The sequence below is a fragment of the Haemaphysalis longicornis genome, unplaced genomic scaffold, assembly GCF_048455015.1.
Source record: "Haemaphysalis longicornis isolate Haplotype H1 unplaced genomic scaffold, Haemaphysalis longicornis Haplotype H1 scaffold_10, whole genome shotgun sequence".
NCBI lineage: Eukaryota > Metazoa > Arthropoda > Arachnida > Ixodida > Ixodidae > Haemaphysalis > Haemaphysalis longicornis.
In genome coordinates this window covers 22,000,295-22,018,835 of record NW_027526204.1, presented here as the reverse complement: position 1 = coordinate 22,018,835, position 18,541 = coordinate 22,000,295, and the positions used below count along the sequence as shown (strand labels likewise).

The 18,541-nt window shown below is 48.6% G+C and overlaps 2 protein-coding genes across 7 annotated transcripts in view; one reads left to right on the top strand and one right to left on the bottom strand.

Moving 5' to 3' along the window:
* Positions 1-306: 306 nt before the first annotated feature.
* LOC144158290 (uncharacterized) lies at positions 307-14,928 on the top strand. 4 transcript variants are annotated; one of them, XM_077689090.1, is made up of 5 exons: positions 307-605; positions 2,598-2,743; positions 3,617-3,679; positions 6,575-6,659; positions 10,544-14,928. In XM_077689090.1, the coding sequence occupies exons 2-5, from the start codon at positions 2,617-2,619 to the stop codon at positions 11,601-11,603; spliced, it is 1,335 nt and encodes a 444-aa protein (XP_077545216.1). In that variant the 5' UTR covers positions 307-605; positions 2,598-2,616; the 3' UTR covers positions 11,604-14,928. The 4 variants fall into 4 exon arrangements, with proteins under 4 accessions (XP_077545216.1, XP_077545214.1, XP_077545213.1 ...); XM_077689088.1 differs by having other exon boundaries at positions 307-677; positions 2,585-2,743; positions 10,544-14,925; XM_077689087.1 differs by having other exon boundaries at positions 308-605; positions 2,585-2,743; positions 10,544-14,920.
* A 2,701-nt stretch (positions 14,929-17,629) lies between these two features.
* The window catches only part of LOC144158291 (uncharacterized), a 44,235-nt gene continuing 43,323 nt past the window's right edge, over positions 17,630-18,541 (bottom strand). For 2 of the 3 annotated variants that reach the window (XM_077689091.1, XM_077689093.1), the window contains one exon: positions 17,630-18,003. In XM_077689091.1, coding sequence (XP_077545217.1) covers positions 17,798-18,003 — 206 coding nt within the window. In that variant the 3' untranslated portion in view covers positions 17,630-17,797. The remainder of the gene's footprint in view (positions 18,004-18,541) is intronic. The other variant, XM_077689092.1, reaches the window with a different exon arrangement.

Here is an 18,541-nt window from a genome sequence, read left to right as displayed (position 1 = left end):
AAACGAACTTTGTCTCCACGTATAAGAAAGGGGGAAGGTCCATAAGGCCGCCGCAGGGCATCGGCAAAGTGAGCATCAAAAAATGTATGAAATCCTAACGCAAAAATAGCTCCTCCTCGTAAGTGCGCTTTATGACGACTGTTCGTGCACTCCGTGCATATGCAAAAAAAAAAAAAAAAAAACACCGAGATTTGAACCCATCCATTCTGATCGGAAGGCGGACACTCTATCCACTACACTACGTCGTCTCCAGTATTCTACACTAGCGCCCCTACCGGATTTTGGTATTTATGGCTTCTGTTTCCCTGTGCCGCTTTTGCAACTACTACACAATTCTAGTTCACTGTTTTATTGCTGTGCTTTCGTGTACTGTACCTTCGTCCGCTTTGGACGTAGCTTGTTTGTGCTGTGCTTCGCGTTCCCGGTGTGGCCGAAGTAGGGCTTTCGCGTGTGATTTTTCCGAGAACGTCTTTGAAAGCGTTCAGGGCTGTTCTCACGCCGCCGCTTCCCATTTTCCTGTGCCGACAAGTGAGCGGCCAGACAGCGCGAAACCATCACCGGGGCTCGGTGGGGCTCAAGTTTGCGAACCTACGCCTTCACAAGAGGTCAGTCTGCTTCATTCCGCCTGGCTAGCAGTATACACGGACGCAGCGGCTGGTTCGTGCCCCCGTTGTCTTGTATGTACACCCATCGCCTCCGTACACCTCGCTCTGTTTCTTGGGCGACACCAGCCGTTGTGAGAGTCGTCCTATTCGCCTTGATCCCCGCGCAGCGACAGCAAGAGCGGTATTCTGGGGTTTTGTCTGTTTTGTGTTGGCTAAAAGGGAACACCCGGATGTGATGCAACGCAAGCACGGCGGAGCTACTGCGTTGAGCCGCGTCTTCTCGGAGCAGAGGATTTTGGCAGTTCTTATATGAATGTACCGGTCAGAGATGCAGAACCATACTCTCGAAGAGGACTGTGCGGTGGCTGTGTGACGAGATGCGAGGTGAGCTTGGCCGGTGGCAGCGCGGGCTCAGTGTCGCGGAGCAGGAGGAGGAGGAGTGAAATTTCATTGAGCACAAGAGGATGTGCCGAGGACAAAGTGATATGCGCCCATCGCTTCTTCTCTACCGATTGGCTTTCAGTCAGCGGCCGCTAACGAAAAAAACGATCGCTGTCGCATCCCTTCGTGAGCCGGAGCCGTGAGCGAAATAAACGATCGTCTGCGAGCTTGATCGCTGCCGAGCAGACGACCAAGAAGCACTCGGCATCGAATTTATAAATTTTATTGTTTTTTTTTTTACGAATGCACATACGCGTCTCAACATTCGTAACTTGACATGAAGCAGAGACGTAGTTAAAGAACGAAAATCTCGACCGCTCACCTAGGTTTTCCCTGGGAAAGTACCAAAAATAAAAATGCCAACGAAAAGCTCGCGCCAGCATGCCACAAGTGCGTCGATGCAAAAATACGTAACTAGGGGGTTATTCAATGGGAACACAGTCATTCTCCTGGACGTAAAAAGCGTATTCCAAGCGCGAGAAACCTGAGCAGCCGTAGCATTTTTTACTGCCACAAGAAGCAGCTGGCCCCAGCTGCCATCTTTCTACATTTGTCCCCATGTGAAATTTTCACCTTAGTCATAGAGAAATCTTTGTTTATGTTTGCAAAATAATTGAAATAAACACAAGATATATCGAGGTTTCGTTGTTTAAAATGTGTTTGCAAAAGTCAAACCGAAGCCAGCCTACCACGGAATGTACGTCAGTAAAATGGATCTGAAACGGATGTTTTCATAATGGACGAACTCCAGAATACCGCCCCAGAACCTTCTCGGACACGCGGCAGTTCGAGAGATCATGGCCGACGCTTACATGGCACTGAGCCCATCTTCCCGGCACGTGTGACGACAGTGCTGAGCATAGTGTGAGTGACCATTTGGCGTATGTAAAAGGACCGTGCCTCAGCGCCGGCTCTCTGTGCCATTCCCCTTCTCACGCATGGCCTGCATGTGCAGATGACGGCTTTGCCGTGCAACCGGTGCTGTCACGAGCCTGACTTAATATCTGCTGTGAACGTTTTCTGTGGAAGCCTCTGGTGCTGTCCTAATGCGCCACACTTTGAGTGGAAAGTAGGCGTCGACCGGAGCACACTGTCGAGGTTTTCTCACCAGGCTTCTCCGTGTGGCTTTTTAAAGCAACGAAACACCAGTGCGCGATAATTGTCGGTAAGCCGTTTTCATCAGGATTGCGATGAAACAATTCCACGAGTGGGTGGTGTGTTTCGTCGAAACTAGCATTTAACGGATTTTGTTGTTTAACCAAGTGAAGAGAGTTCACACTTTGTATTTTTCAGCGTGCTATGCGATGTGTTGAACCCAACTGGCAAAGCCACCTCCGCTCACTGGCGAGCCATATTCACGCACAGCTACTGATAAATTGCTCTTTTCTGCTTTGGCTGGGGTTTCGCCCAGACGAGTATCGCTCATGGCTTTGGCGGGGGCTTCGTCCACACGTGGGCATAGTGCGGGCAATGAGTCAAATCTTGTCCCATTTATCTTGCTTTGATTTGCTCGCTCTTTTCGTGTTCCTCGCCCACAGAAAACACTTACAGGGCCGCACTGGGGACAAGCATGCCACATGCGGCAACATCGCTCATGCTGGAGCACCATGTCGGGGTCATGGCTGCGGGCGCAGAAAGCAGCCGCGAGGGCTCCTGCAGCCAATGGACTCAGACCAACATTATCATCGCCACCGCAGGTACCGCATCCACCCTTTTTTGAAGGTTGTCACCCTTAGTCCAGTCTTTGGAGGAATACTGACTTGTCTGGCCGAGGCTTGTCCGGCATCCATGCCCATGGAACAGCACCGTGTCAATTGAAACATCCGTAAACAAAATGTTCACAAAAGGTTAGAGAGATAGGGGGGAGAGAGTGCTCCTGGAGAGCCATACTGTGCATGTGCAAGGAGCATTGGATTGGACTGGATTGGATTCAGATGGATTGGATTAAATTGAATTGTATTGGAAATCGTTTTAGCAGCAGTAAGCACTCTCACGGGTGATTTACGGTAAGAACGATCCCCAGTGCTTCGCCCACTCGTCATGATTCACTTCATGGAGATGCGTGAATTTTTCGGCATTGTCTGAATAATTAGGGACTCAAGCAGCAGTCGGGAAGGTAGACTGTGCTTAATACTTGGTACTTTCACCTCATCTCAGTCGAGCAGATGACCTCCCATGTTCAGGCAGTTGTGTGCGATCTAGTCACATTATTCGGGTGCGGTATCAGCCCTCGGTGTTCTGAGCCAGCTTCACCCATGTACACAGAACTGCATCCTGCACATGAATCTTTATGTTTGAAAACACATGGACGAAAACAAGGCGCTACTCAAAACTAAATTTCTTTCCATAGTAATGAACCTTCGTCCTTGTCTTTTTTTAGCCTAAAAACGGAAACATTAGCCAGCCCAGCTTTCTCTTTTGTCGTACAGAATGTTGTAGGCAACAGCTAGACATTTGGAGTGCAAAAGGGGATCTTTCACGTTGGCAAGAGGGTAGTACGCTTGCCTGGGGGGTGGGCACTTGTGATTTGCAATAAAAGGAATCTGCTGACGAGTACCTGTCTTTTGCAGCCACCCAGTGTGCCCTGGGGTTCTCCATCAGTGCAGGAGCCCAGACGGGAGCAGATTTGTTAGGTGAGAACCTACAAGTGTTTTTTCCATCACCCACATATCACTCAAGGGGACAGGCAGTCCCCAAATGTCTGGCCGGGATCATGCTGCAGAGAGTATGCCACTCATGATGCACTTTTGCGCGTAGTAGCGCCAGAGGTGGAGCTGCTCAAAGAACTGTCCTCCCAGTGACACGGGCTCCAAAACAGTCCTTCAGCTGCACACAGTACCCTGAAGGGCACGGCGATCCTTCGGTGAGCGCATTCCTATTCGGAGTACTGACTGGGCTGCATAACAGTGTAAACTTGGTGTCCCCACTGAAAATAATGAGCTATACAGGTGCCACGATTCGTGCACTGCAGAAGTGTTGCAAGCTGGGGTGGTTTGAATGACATCCTTGGATGGAAATCCCTCTCAACGAAATGAAGACGGAGGAAGGGACAGCCCTTGTTGTTTCCTGGTATGTAATTCTACCTGCACCCTTTGTGCCAAATGCGATTGATAAGAGTGTATGGAGATCACAGCCAGTTTCTTTGGAGCCTGGTGAAAAGTGTGGAAGCTGGCGGGGTGGCAGCTGTCCTGCACAAAAAAGCGCCACAGCAGGCTTTGAAAACGAGCTGGGGCTGAGTGAAAGCATCACAGATTGTTAATGACAGACCGTTTTGTAGGAGACTTTCCATTTTTTTTCGCAAGTGTCAGGGTAGAAATTACTAGATGAGACACAGCTACATTCACTAACTGGTGGCTGCACCTACATTCACTAACTGGTGGCAGCAAAGCTTTGTAACATGTGGTTGCACAGACATTGTGAAATGCTGTACCATCCAATTAACATCTCGGAGCACTAGCCTCTGTGGGAACACTTCTGAGCCACAAAACTTGTGGGAAAAAATTGTGCAGTGATGCCTTATGGAAGATCCCACATCATTGCATGAGAAGTTTATTTCTCAAAGCCTTCGAAGTGTTTTTATCCCCACATGCTTTTAAGAGCTTGTCCAGACCTGGCGGAAGCTTCACTTGGGTGTCATGTTCAGAATCCCTGCTTTCGCTACTCTCGTCGAGCTCAGGTGCTGATGAGGTTAGTAGGCCTGCCTTGCAGAACCCTGCAGTTAGTGCAGTTTCCAAAACTGCTCTCCAGGCATCGCATACCCACTGTGCAGCTTTGAAGAATCAAGGGCGTCTTATGAGCCCTGTCTCTGGGCTGCTGTGCTCTCCTTCAGTCAGTTGCCACAAGACAGCCGGGAAACTGCAAAGACCAGAGGCTGCGCAGTTTGGGTCGTCCTTCCTGGTATTGAAGCACTTGTTTGCCTCTTGAGCGTCGGCTCGGTTGTGTGCATGCCCATGCTGTCCATGACCAGAAGGCGCTTCATGACACTAAAAACGCTGCCTGGCTGCTTTGGAAGGCAATGTTCTAGCCATCATCTCCCCGTGTGCCCAGCCCTTCACATTTGTGTCCGTGATAACTTCAGGCAGGAAGGCATCTTTTGGCATGGCCCAACCTTTAAAAAAATGTCACGGGTGGAGGCTTTTCCCCATTGGGTCAGCACTCAAGCACAGGGGCAAAATGCGCACTTTCGGGGCAAGTAGTTTTGGCAGTGACGGCCTTGTCGCCTTTTGTGGCTGCACCCCTCGCCATGGGAATAATAGATGTCAGTGGCAGCTGATCCATGCTCATAGTATGGCTGCCGGTGGTGCCAATATTTCCAGTTTCTCTCTTGGCAAGAGGCAAAAATTTATCTTTTAATGGATTAGTGCGCAACCAGCTAGTGGAACAATAGGTAATGATATTATTCAAGTCAGCTTTTAGCTTCGGGAGCAAAGGCGTAAGCCATTCGTCCGACAGAAGATGGCCAAGTGCAAAAAGATATTTTGCAGAAGAAAAGCAATTGGGAAAATCATCAATGTAAATCAAGAAAGGGAGTGCACCCAGGGTAGAGCCCTGTGGCCGCTTATGTTCGGAGGAGCTAAGCTAGCGCAAGCACCAGAAGTGGCCGTGACGAGTGTCCTGCCAGGGTGGTAGCTTTGTGGTAATACAGATGTGGGTGCGCACACTGGTGGTGTGTAGTATGTTGGTGGTGTGGAAAGGCTTTGATCATAAAAATTAACCCCACGTAACGCCAAACATCAGCGAAAAGTTGAAACAGCATTTCTTAGAATGTATAAGGCAAATGTGCAGACATATCGCTAAGCTCTTTGGAAGTTTCCTTGAAGCAAAGCAATATTTTTCTCTGAGATATTTAATCAGTTATTCACATGTGCTTCCAGTGAAATCATTTTATTCAAATTGTGTTTTGGAAGATATTGTCATGGGACACTGGGGTCAATCCCCATTGTGCCATGGCCCACCATCAATGACGTTGACGACGAGAAAGATGTGCGGGGGGGGGGGGCGCAGCGTGCGCGAGCTCCGTAATGGCAGCTGTAAATAATGTATATAGATTGCTTCACCCCATCTCATCGTTCATCTCATCGCTATCCTGCTGCCACGTAACAATACTTTCAATATTTGCACAATTGACCAAACCCAAAAAATGTTCTCACTGATTTTCACATAGACCAAAAAGACTCCCCTTCCCCTCGTACGCTTTCTTTGGCGGCTTCCGGTGACTTACTTGGGCACCTGCATAGGAAAAGAGCTGCACTGCTTCTCGCAGCCTTTCCTTTATGCTTATGGCAGGGACGGACATGTTAATGCCAGATTTGAGACTTCTTCCTTTGCATGTGTTACTGTGCTGCACTTGTTCCTGCCTCTTCTACCTGCTGAATGCCTGGCGACTCCGAAACACCTGGGCTTACGTTGGCGCTGGCCATTTTGTTGTGCCTGGCCTAGCTGTTGAATGCCTCGGGCTTGCCACTGCATGAAAATGGTGCTGCTACCGCGTGTGTATGTAAGGGGGGGTTCCTTCTTCTTGTCCCCAGGTTTTGAATCCAACAACAGCAAGACCTTCGAGAGGGCTCCCCTGGCTTTTCAAGGTGGTGCAGTAAGACTTCAAGAGCATCCACGGTGAGTCAAGTGGTGTGAATGTGAAGGCAACCGAATGCACAGTGGGGAGGCAGCAACTGCTCGCTGATTCTTGGGCCCTGTGCGACAGCTACAACAGTGGGCCCGCAGCTTATGCAGCTGTCATGTTGTGCCTGAAATGTTAGTCATTGAGGGACAGTTCTGTCGCAGCAGCTTTGAATCGGAGCGAGTAGTTTGCGATTGATTGGCAGTGTGGAAGCCTGAAATTTTCCATTGTGCAGGTGTGCTTCAGTAAGTCGTACTGCAAGAAAGACTAATCTCAGGGCCTTATGTTTTTGGCATGATGCAGAACATGAGCTAACCAACTGGTTTCATATTCATTAAGCCGCAGGCTTCATTAAGCTACCCATTGCGCGATTGGTTACGGAGATGGCGGCTATAGGAAGGCTTTATTACCCAGCTCGCCAGCTGGAGCATGAGACCCAAAGCTGCTGTATTCACTTCGCGATGTTGAGCACATTGCAAAATGTTCCATCTACTCGCCAAGAGCAACCAAGGATGTGCTTAGAAGCGACGTTGGCAAAGTGAGTTCTAATCTGCGGTCCAAATGTAGCACGGTGCACACAGGTACCTGAAAGCCCTTGAAATGGAAAGTTGTGTTGTTGAGGCCTTGAAACCTGGGATTTTTTTTCCGTCCCGGGAAACGCTTGAATTCTTGGTGTTTTCACGAGGCCCAATTGTGTCACTCATATTTAATGGCAGCTGAGCAAGGTCACGGCAACCTTCATTGCTTACTGTGACATGGGCCTGTGAAGTCAAACTTCCTGTGCAAGGAAGAGGCAAGCACGTGCCTGCCGTTCAGTTTTTAGATGCAACGCATCTCATGCTCTCCCCTCTGTCCTTCCTGCGTCTGTCCGGCGTTGTCCGCACAGCTGCGCCTCTCCTTCTCTCCTCTCTCCGATAGCGAACACTCTCTCCCAAACAGCTGCGGGTTGGCGCAGCGCACTCTCACTCCGTTGCTAGGCGCCAGTGGGCGGCGCTGCGCATGTGCAGTACTCCTTCTCTCCTCTCCTTCGGGCGCTGTGAATATAAAGCGGCATGCCGCACTCCGACGGTCTCAGTCGACGGTCGTCCGCATTACGCTTGAACTCTTTCGCAGTACTCGACGATTGCTTGATGCAATCGTCGAGCCCCTAACTGTGCACTTTATGGACCACAAGGCACTCATTCTCGTCAAGACAGTACCTGAGCATACGTGTACTGCATGTGCATTGCATGGTGAAAATGGAAAATCACGCCCACCTCCCCTTCACGTGAGAATCCCTGCTATAAGCGTAATCAATACGATGGAAAACGCCAATGGAACCCCCCATGAGATGCGTTGCATCACACCAGGGTTCCCGCGAGGGGAGGTGGGCGTAATTTTTTGTCGCCTCGCTTGCTTCAACTTTGGGTTGGCAAAAAGCCAAAGAGAAGAAGACGTTGCGCCAGCACGCTTATTTTTTAACACAAATGCAGTTACATGAACTGGACATGAGTCTTAATGGTTGAGGGTAGAAGTATGTATTTCTTTTTTACTTTGTCTTCGCCTTTTATTGCCACCCATAGAAAGGTACAGCATGAGGGTTGTTCGCTGGCCACACGGTGCTTTGCTTATACAGGAAAACCTTGTTTCAAGGGACACTCAAGGCCACTGGGGAAATGTCTCTCTTGTAACTGTGTTGTCTTGTAACTAAGCTCTCTTGTGTCCAAAACTTCTAAAAACACTCAGGAGTGATACTAGATCACTTTATTATATGTCACCACCAAAGTATGTTCGAACACATCAACAGAAAATTACTCAAGGCTGCTGAAAGATGTCATTCAGGGGGTAGTTTGCTTTTTGGAGATTGCAGACTGAATCAGCTTCTCAACTTCTGGAGGTCAAACACTGCACCCTGCACGCCTTTGCAGGGCTCTCAGGGGCTCGTCAGCTTCCATTGCTGACCCCACAATGTCTTCCTCATCCTCTGGTTCATCCTCCAGGGCACATGCACCGTTCACTTGTGCCAGGATCAAATCACTTGTAAGCTCTTCAGAACACACGAAGGCCACACCTGCAGAAACAAATTCTTCAAGACTCCAAAACATCTGCAGTCTCTTGGATGCAGGTCCAAGCTTCATTTTCAAGGCTGTCTTTCTTGGGGTCTTCCATGTGGGGCTCCTCTTCCACCATGTCACCACAGTTAAGGCCTCCTTTTCTGGAACAGTTTCTCACTTCACTTCTCAGGCCATTCCAGATGGCTGAAATCACCTGAATAGCAAAACTCATGTCAGTGACTGTTGCACGGTCTTGCTGCCTGTCAAACAACAGATGTTCCGCCAACCTTGTTCTGTGCTGCAATGTGACAGAGCGCACGATCCCTAGGTCTGTTCGTTGAAGGTGGGGTGTGATGTTTGGAGGCAAAAAAGTTTCGTGGCTTTGAGCACAGGCACTTTCGTGTGGCGAGAGGCATTGTCCACAAAGGGAAGCGCAAGACATTTCTGAGCTTCCATCTTGTGGTCAAATTTCAGAGCCAGGAATTGAAAATGCTGGATGTCATCTATGGATTCTGGTTTGCTCCATGTGCACACAGGTTTGCTCCGTATGAGGGAATGACCCCATTGTTTCAGCCTGTGGCTGAAACAACGGGGTCATTCAACTTCCCAATCACAAGGAGCCACAAGAGAATAGAGTGGGTCAGGGAACAAATGCGTGTTAAGGACATACTAGTAGAAACTAAAAAGAAGAAATGGACGTGGGCAGGGCATGTAATGCAAAGGCGAGATAACCGTTGGTTATTAAGGGTAACAGAGTGGATCTCTAAAGAGAGCAAGCGTGGCAGGGGGCGGCAGAAAGTTAGATGGGCAGATGAGATGAAGTTTGCGGGGATCAATTGGTCGCAGTTAGCATATGACGGGGATAATTGGAGATTAATGTGAGAGGCTTTGGCCTTGCAGTGGGCGTAGATAGGCTGGTGATGATGATGATGATGATGACCCAACCTAGTTATATACAGCGGCATATACCCAGACGTATACAGCGCCACGTGTGACACATGTGGGGGCTGGGCCATGATCACACACATAATGTGAGAATGCTCTCGGACGCATCCCGGCCACTTTATTGACGACTCACAAGAGTGGGAGACTGCAGCTGTAAGTCCCAGCCTCACCACTCAACTGATCCCAGTTGGGCTCACGTCTGAGGCTGTGGGCAGAAGGAAAGGCCTCCACACTATGGCGCAGAACTGCGCTTGAAGCAAATATCCTCAACCTGCCGTGAACTGAGAAGCCGTCTTCAGTGAATCCATTTCACTCATCGTTGACACTGCATATGTTCAGGCCATTCTTTCTCTTTCTCCATGTAATCATCTCATTTCAGTGGCTCTTGATCACCAATGTTTGTATGCAAAGTGATTCTCAATAGCTAAAGTCTGCGTTCAGTACTGCTTTGTATTACCTGATCAAGTTATTGAACCGTTGTGTGTTCAGATAACATCAATGGCCATTTTGCCTGAGTGGAGTGTGCCCCGTGGTTGCTGTTTTTGCAACTGAAGTTACAAATTATTCAATGCAAGTGACTATTAGCCTCGTACTTTCTAGAAAAGCAATTATTGCTGTTAGCGCATGCCTACGTTTTCTCTGGGATCAGCTCACTAGTAACTTTTGTGACATTGTATCCCTAGCATGAGCTTGATGCGAAGGAGTCTTTAAAAACGTTCAACATAAGCTCTCGAAATACAACACAAGTCTGTGGATAAGCTGAGGCGCTTTTATGTTTTGTACGAGTAGTTGTGCTTGCATATTTGTTTGCTTAGAAACTTTGTTGGGAGGAGTGGCTGAATTGCTTGTCAGTGCATTTTATCGTGTCACATTTCTTCTTTTCTCTGCTTTTGGTATTGCAGGAGATTGCCCAACAACCGCAAGAAGAAGCAGTTCAGGGAGAAGCTCAAGTCCTTGCACTCGTGTGGACGCCAATATGAGGATGCCCCTTTCGCCACTTATGAGCAAGTCGAGGCCGGTGACGTGTCCTGCAAGAGAGGTCTGTCCCACAATAGGGAACACGTCCGTGGAAGCGAGCCCGGCCACCTCAGTTTTTATCTAAAGACTGTCGGGGAAAAACCAGAGCTAAGTGATGGGCATGTGGAAGCCCATTTCTGCAGGGTCCCTCCAAATGGGCACCTGGCCCGTGATGCGGCTGATGCTTGCGAGCAGAGCCCGACGCGTGTGAGCCTCACTGTAAGTGGAGCATGCCCTAGCAGGAGGCCTTACATCTGCAGCATCTGCCAGAAGGACTTTGCCACCAAGTGCAGCCTGGTCAGGCATGCCAGGCTACACACTGGCGAGAGACCCTACGTGTGCGACGTGTGCCAGAGGAGCTTCAGTCAGAAAGGGATCCTGCTCAACCACCAGCGGGTGCACACCGGGGAGCGGCCCTATGCGTGTGGCGTCTGCCAGAAGCGCTTCGCTCACAAGGGCGTCCTGCTAGTGCACAGCAGAGTGCACAGCGGGGAAAAGCCTTACGCGTGCACAGTATGCAACAAGAGCTTCGCTGAAAAAGCGCACCTCATTACTCACGAAAGGCGCCACACAGGCGAGAGGCCTTACGTCTGTGACGTGTGCGAGAAAAGCTTTGTCGACAAGCGGTCCCTGTCCAGGCACGAAAGGGTGCACACTGGCGAGAGACCCCATGTGTGTGGCGTGTGCCAGAAAAGCTTTGCGGAAAAGGGGCACCTGAACAGCCACGTGAGAGTGCACACTGGTGAGAGACCCTATGTGTGCACGGCGTGCCCCAAGAGCTTCGCTGAGAAGGGGCACCTTGTTAAGCACCAAAGAAAGCACACAGGCGAGAGGCCCTATGTGTGCAGCATCTGCAGCAGAGGCTTTGCCGATAAACAGAACATGCATAGGCATGAAAAACTGCACAGCAGTGAAAAGCTTCGCTTACCTGTGCCCAGCCTGTGAGAGGATGATGGACAATAAAGGAATATGCAACAGGCTTTGGTTGGTTTGGCCACAAAAAGAGGACACAACTTCATTGGGAGCAGCGATCGGAAATCGCTGTTGACAGGAATCCTTGAATGAGGGTGGGCTGGCCCGGGAAGGAGGTTTACACAGCAGTGTCCACTGCTCTTGGGGGTGTGGAATAGCAGAGGTCGCAATCCTGGAGCGAGTCTACAATTCGGATAATGCGCCTGAGTGTTCATGATGGCTGGCAGAATTTGCTTCCGGCTGAATAATGGCGTAGGGATATTGGCTCGGGTGCATTTGGTTGAAGCAGTCACAGAGTCATTTCCTGATGTTTTGAGTTTTGTATGTGGGAGTGGGAATGTTCTCCTGCTGATGCTGAGTAATCTCTTGACATCTGGTGAGGGGTAAGCTGTGCCGTCCTCTCCAAAACCCAGTAGAGTAGCCTGTCGGTGAGCAAACGTGTCATCAATGGAAACGTCCACACGATTTGTACCTTTCTATTTGGGGATCGACTTGATAGCATCTGGAGTGCTAGAAGGGCCACACATCCCAGTTAGTAAGTTCCTCTCTTCCTCTTTCATCCTTTGTGTAATTTTTTGCGATTTACACACCTACGATGCAATACCATTTTGCCCAGAGGTTCACCATAATAAGTTAGGTATGCTTCGTGAAAGTCTGATAATTTTACAAGCTGTGGTCGGCGTAAACACAGGTGCAAAGGCGTGCACCTGCAACGTTACAACATCTGACGTATGGCGGTCCATTGATGATTGACACAGTTGCACTAAGACATGGAATTCGGTGATAAAAAGTGGTCATTCGCGTCAAAACCGACAAAGTTAACACAACTTTGGACAGGAGGCCATCTCACCTTGCCAAGTAGAACCTAGGCATCACCCATCACTACACACAGTACTACATACCCTGCAGGCTCCTCATAGTCCCTAATTGCTCTCGCAACATGATTCTCGGAATGGACTTTTTGACAGACTATACAAGTGTAAGGTGATGCCATTTGGGCTGTGCATGGCACCAGCGACATTTCGAGTTATGGACACTGTGCTAGCTGGCCTAAGTGGCGCAGTCTACTTTGAGAACGTTCGTTTTTAGACAAAGGTCTGACAAGCTCCTTGCTCGAGGAAAGTTGGCCGGAGGCCATTCGAACATTGGGACTAATGCTGAGGCCTGAAAAGTGCCATGTCTTGTCCCAGGAACTCAATTTTGGGGGCCACGTCGTGGACATTGATGGAGTCCTGCCTGACTTGGTGAAAACGTCGCCCATAGCGAACTTCCTGAGGCACAAGAAGGTTATGTGAAGATTCCTCGGACTGGGCGTATTATCGGCGCTTAATCGCAAACTTGGCACGTGTTACACGGCCATTCACGCTCTTGACGACAGACAGCAGCCCCTTCTGCTGGAAAGAAGCCCAAGAGGAAACATTTTGCAAGCTGCAACAGCGCTTGCAAGCCCGCCTGTGCTCACTTATTTCAACAGAGACGCCGAAACGGGAGTGCACTCAGGCACCGTGATGTAGGCTTGGGTGCCGTCCTTGTCGCAGCAAAGCGGCTGCGAAGTTATTTGCCTATGCCAGCCGCGATCTGTCGAAAATGAAACTACTCAGCCTCTGAGAAAGAGTGCCCCTTTATGGACCGTTTCTGAATTCTACCCATTTGTATGGCAGACAATTTAAGGTTGTGACAAACCGTGTGCTGTGTTGGTTTGCCAATTTCATCTACGCCTCTGGCCGCGTCGAGCGATGGAGCCCGTGCCTGCAGTAATTCGATGTTACGACCATCTATAAACCGGGAAGGAAACATTCGTACGCCAACTGCCTGTCAATCCACTACGGTAACATTGGTGAAGACGGCGCGTTGAATTGTGACGGAGGGCGACCTGGCCACCCATCAGCATGCCGACCCCGAGTTGCACGTTGGGATGCAACGTTGCAGTGCCAAGGGCCTTCAAGTGAAACTTGCGTGCATGCAGTCTAAAAAACTGTAATCGTAAATGAAAACTTTGACCTTAGAACGAGAAGAGAATATCTTCTTTGTCATTCCTGCAGAGCAAGGTGATGAAATTTTGGAAGCGTGGCACGATGACGGTATTTCTGCTGCAGTCCAGTATTTCAGCGAGGAAATCTTTCAAATGAACCAAACTTGTGTTTTGTCTGCATGGCCCCTTTAAGAGCACACTGATTGTTAAATTTATGGTGTGCATATTTTCCATGCATGAAGTGAAAACAAAATTGCTTGGCAGTTAATTTGAGGTCATTTGCCCCGTCTATGTTGTTGTTGTTGGTCAATTCGAATTAAGACGTTCCTAGAAGCTTTGCATTTATACCTGCATGCTCGCGTTTTCAGTATTTCGATGGCGTTTTTTAGAGGGGTGCTGTTTATGGCTAGGATCATCCAGCTTTGGTTCCATGTATCTCTCCACTGCAAGCGAAAAACCCTTGTGACCAAGCCACCTTAAAGCTCACCAACCGATCAACCGATGCCCCCCTTGTCCAGAAGCAAAACAAAATCACAAAACAATTGGCCAGTAGCATGACTGTCTTATTACTCAGAGTTTAATTTACTTTGCTATAATTAGGTCACGGTGAAGTTGTAAACGTTAAGAGGACTTTCGTCCATTGTCAATACATGGTCATTGGCTTACAGAGCATCACTGACTTTTGTGTTATCGAAACTGTTCCCACAAAAATATGTCTTCTGGCCACTAAGGTGACTGTCATTACTCCAACTTTAATTTGCTTTTTATCCCTTGTCAAGCCACTGTGAAGTTGTCATCGTTAACAAACTTCCGTCCGTGTTCAATACAAGGGCAGGGATGAAGAAAACGCCTGTAACTCCTGTTTTACCAAACTGTACCCGCCAAAACAGTGTAACTATTCACCCTCAAAAACGCCTCGATTATTATGCTCGGTTGAATTTGCTGTGAACGAACTAACCAGGACAGGAAATGTTTTGGATGTTACAGAATGCCCGTCAGCCTCCAACAGGTCTGACACCTATGAGACGAGTACGGTTACAGGAAACGGCTGCAAATCTAGTTTTATCTTAACTATCTCGCAGCAAAGTATGTGTCGATTGGCCTCCCGCGAGTTTATCATTGCGATAAGTTTCATTTTCTTTTTACAATTAGGCAGTAAACAGTGAAGTTCTAAGCGTTACACGCTTCCAGTCACTACAGTCCCATGCTTGTCTGTTAGAATATAACTAGTTTCATGTTTCATTGACTAATCACAAAATCAGTCATTATAATATTACCGAATGATGAACAAAATGTATTTTTTAACTATGTGTGCGACGTGTATTTTATAGAGCTTCCATGATCATCTATTTTCCGAGTGGATAACTGCAAATTTTTTCTTCTTTCAATTCAAACGGCATCTTGCTACAAGGTGTGCATTTACAGTTGCAGGCTGCAACTTTTCGTGCTTTGACAACATATTTGTGAAGCAATAAGCACGTAATAGAAATAATGTATTCATTCTGGTAGGCTCTGCAGTGCGGAAGTGGTTTCGGTGGTACAGGGAAACAGAGCACCTAATTCCTTTCTCTAGAAACTACGTCTCAGCCCATTCTCCTGTTTTGCCAAAAAAAATCATACCATAATGAAGCAAGTAGTAAATTTTTAGACATTTTAAAAAGCGAGTGGGAAAGCCATTGAAGAGAAACGCTGGGCTAGCTTAGAAGCTAAGCGTGGTGTAACGGGCAATGCGTACATTCTCCCAAAACTGGGCTACTGGCAACCGTGAAAAGTGCAAACACTAGTGTAATAGACAGCACAGCCGGCGTGACTCGCATGCCCGTTTCATCGGGTCGTTGTTTGGCCATGACTGCCCAGGCATGCGCAACATGCTGTTAGACAAAGAAGTGCCATTGTTGCTCGAGGGAGTGGGACGCCACCAGCAGCTGCTCGGCATGGAAGGACTATGACCGCCGGATGGGCTGCAATCCATGCGAAATGTCGCTGACAACTGGCACAAGTTTTGGCAGTGGTTGCAATTGTTCTTCCATAGACTGAACCATCTGAGAAGCGATGTTCAAAGAAACACCAGGCAAGTATCCTACAAGTTTACAACACCTTCCCGTGCAGTAGTGCAGAGGAAACAAACGACGGCTTGCTGGCTGATAAATACGAGAAGCATTGCACTCCCACAGCAAATGACACCCACGAGCGCTACATCCTTCATGCAGGAATGCAGCGAGACGGTGAGCCATTTGAGTTGCTTTGTGTGACAGCTCAAGGTGCAGTCCTCTAATTTTGGCACTCCCTCAGACTCAATGATACCAGACCAATTAGTCTATGGAATTGCCGACAAGAAAGTCGGGGAGCCCTTGCTGCAACAAGACTTCACTATAGGAAAGACCAATCCTGTCAAACGGCACAACTCGCAGCTGAAGAGCAAAAAGTGTGGGAACAGCCGGAACAAGTACCTTTCGTGGAACCTGTCCTCAAGCAACACCAGTGGTGCAAATGTGTGACAGATGCAAGGGACAACACAAACAAAGGACGTATGGGCAGGAATGTTCCAACTGTTGAGAGAAAAATCACTTTGCAGTGCGCTGCAGAGCCTGGAGAGCAATTTTTTTGGCTTTCCCCGGCGGATTTGTTATTGTGGGGTTCGACTACACACCCGTGTAAGCATTGCACTGACACTTTAATTAATTGATAAAACAAAGGCTGTCAGACACCATCACCTGTGGTACTTTTTTAGATGTGGTACTTTTTTGTCCGCCGTCCGCACTCTACTGCGCATGCGCGTCTCTTCAGCCCCGTCAGCGTTTGGGCTGATGTCAGCGCAGTCCGCTGTAAAAAGAAATACCGTAAAATACCGATCAAGCGCCCCCACCCATGGAAGCGCCCCCAAAGCATTTTCCCGGAACTTAGAATTTCTGTACACGACCAAGCAAGCGCCTCCTCCCACTTCCCGCCATTCCGAAAGCGTTTTTTTTTCCAGGCTTTTGGATGCCACAGTGTTCAAAGCCGATGCCGAATCCAATACAATCCAAGTCGTTGCTGCTACGAGAACGCGTTACCAGTCATCGCCGCCATTTTTTCCGGAGTGGTTGTCTTTGTTCACTATGCATTCGTGCACGGTAAAAAGGAAGCTCGAAGTAGTGGACTGGCATCGGAAAAATGGCAGAAACGTGCACCTCACTTCTCGCGTGTTCAAATAGGACGGTAAAAAGATACGTGAGTGGGATAAGAACTACGAAATTTTGCTGCAACAAAACTTCGTTGTCCCCGAGGACCCTGACGAGCTGCAGACTGAGGGCCTGAACCTCATTTTGGGATCGAATTCTGAAGAATCGTTTTGCAGATTTACCACAGTGATTGAAGTGAACGTGAAAATTTACGTTTTTAGCATTGCCTAGAAGTGTCATGACTCATAAATAAACATTTTTTTTAATGAAGGCTACAGTGCCTTTCTCGCGATCGCCGCCATCTTGAATTTGGGGCCCGATCCAAATAAGGGCCCCCTCCCTATCTCTAAGCCAATTATCTACAAGTTTTGGGGGGGGGGGGGGGCGCTTGTCGGTATTTTACGGTAGTTAGGCAGCGCCCGGTTTCGATCCCATGACTCTCTGGCCGCAACGGGAGGTACGCGGCGCTCTTCCCACTGCGCTACAAACCGAGACGGGAGCACGTGCTATGAACGCGCCTTACGTCCTTCACTCATTCAAACTACGTCAAGAAGCTACTGATACAACGAAGGCATGCGAAGCTGAACGCCAATAGAAACGACGAACTGAAAACTAATGGGAATGTCAGTCGACCCCATGGCTGCTTCGCATACTACTCAGGGTTCCCTAACGGGAAGATGGTGTAATTTTTTAAACATACTACACACTGTCGGTGAAGTTATCCACATGGGCATTACTACAAGGGCACCATCATGGTGGGGCTGTGGTTACTTGCACTTCAGGCGTTCACTTCAACTCTGTGATTTCAGACATGGCCTTGCCACAAGGCTCCATCCTGGTGGCATTGCTATTTTCAATTTAGAGGCTCAACTGCTTTTCAGTGGCTCTCCACTTGTGTTTATTTGATCACTCCTCTGAAACCCTGTATAAAGTGTCGGTGGTCAGCACAAACAGTCCGCAATGGAGCCATTCCCCATAGAACACGATGAAATGGGTCTGCACAGGTGAGGGGCCTTGTGTGGAGAGATGGTGCCTCAAGCAGTGCCCTGGTCTTTTGGGTGAGCAGCCAGGCCGGGCGATGACTGTGTGTGGTCTTCCTTTGCGGCGTGCGTGCTGGGTTGCCGCCTGTTGCCCCTGCGAGCGGCCTCGGTGAAGAAGGACCGCAGGTGCTTGCGCACCCGCTTCAGCCGCAGCTCTGCAGGCGCCCCAGGGTGACGCTCGATGTACGCAGCCAGCACCTCTGCAGGTAGAAGGGGGAGGGGGCGACAGCGTGGGCACCCGGCATGCACAGAATCAAGGCATCCGCAGAAATAAGCACGTCTAATGTCCTTTAAGGGGGGACACTGGTCTTAAAACAGGTGCTTTTATTTTCAAGTAAACTCTGTGAAACTTGTAAGTCTTGCTGATTTCCCCCCACTGATTTTGAATATGCCATTATTTTCTCAGCTGCTCAATTAGTTACCAAGATAATTATAAATAATTAGCCAATTTCGGTCAAACCATAGAAGAAACAGTGCTGGTCATAACACTGTCATCTATATATTCCAATACTATGAACCCTGCTGAGTGCAATAATCAAAGCAGTTTTTGGTGCATTGCTTGGAACTAATTGCACAGCTCATTAAACTTTGGTGGCACCAGTGGCAAGGAACCATTTTGGGTGCCCACTTCAAACACTGAAGCTTAATGAGCTGTAAAATTAGTTCTAAGCGATGCATCAATAAACTGCTTCGATTATTGCATTCACCAGGGTTCATAGTATTGGAAAATATAAATAT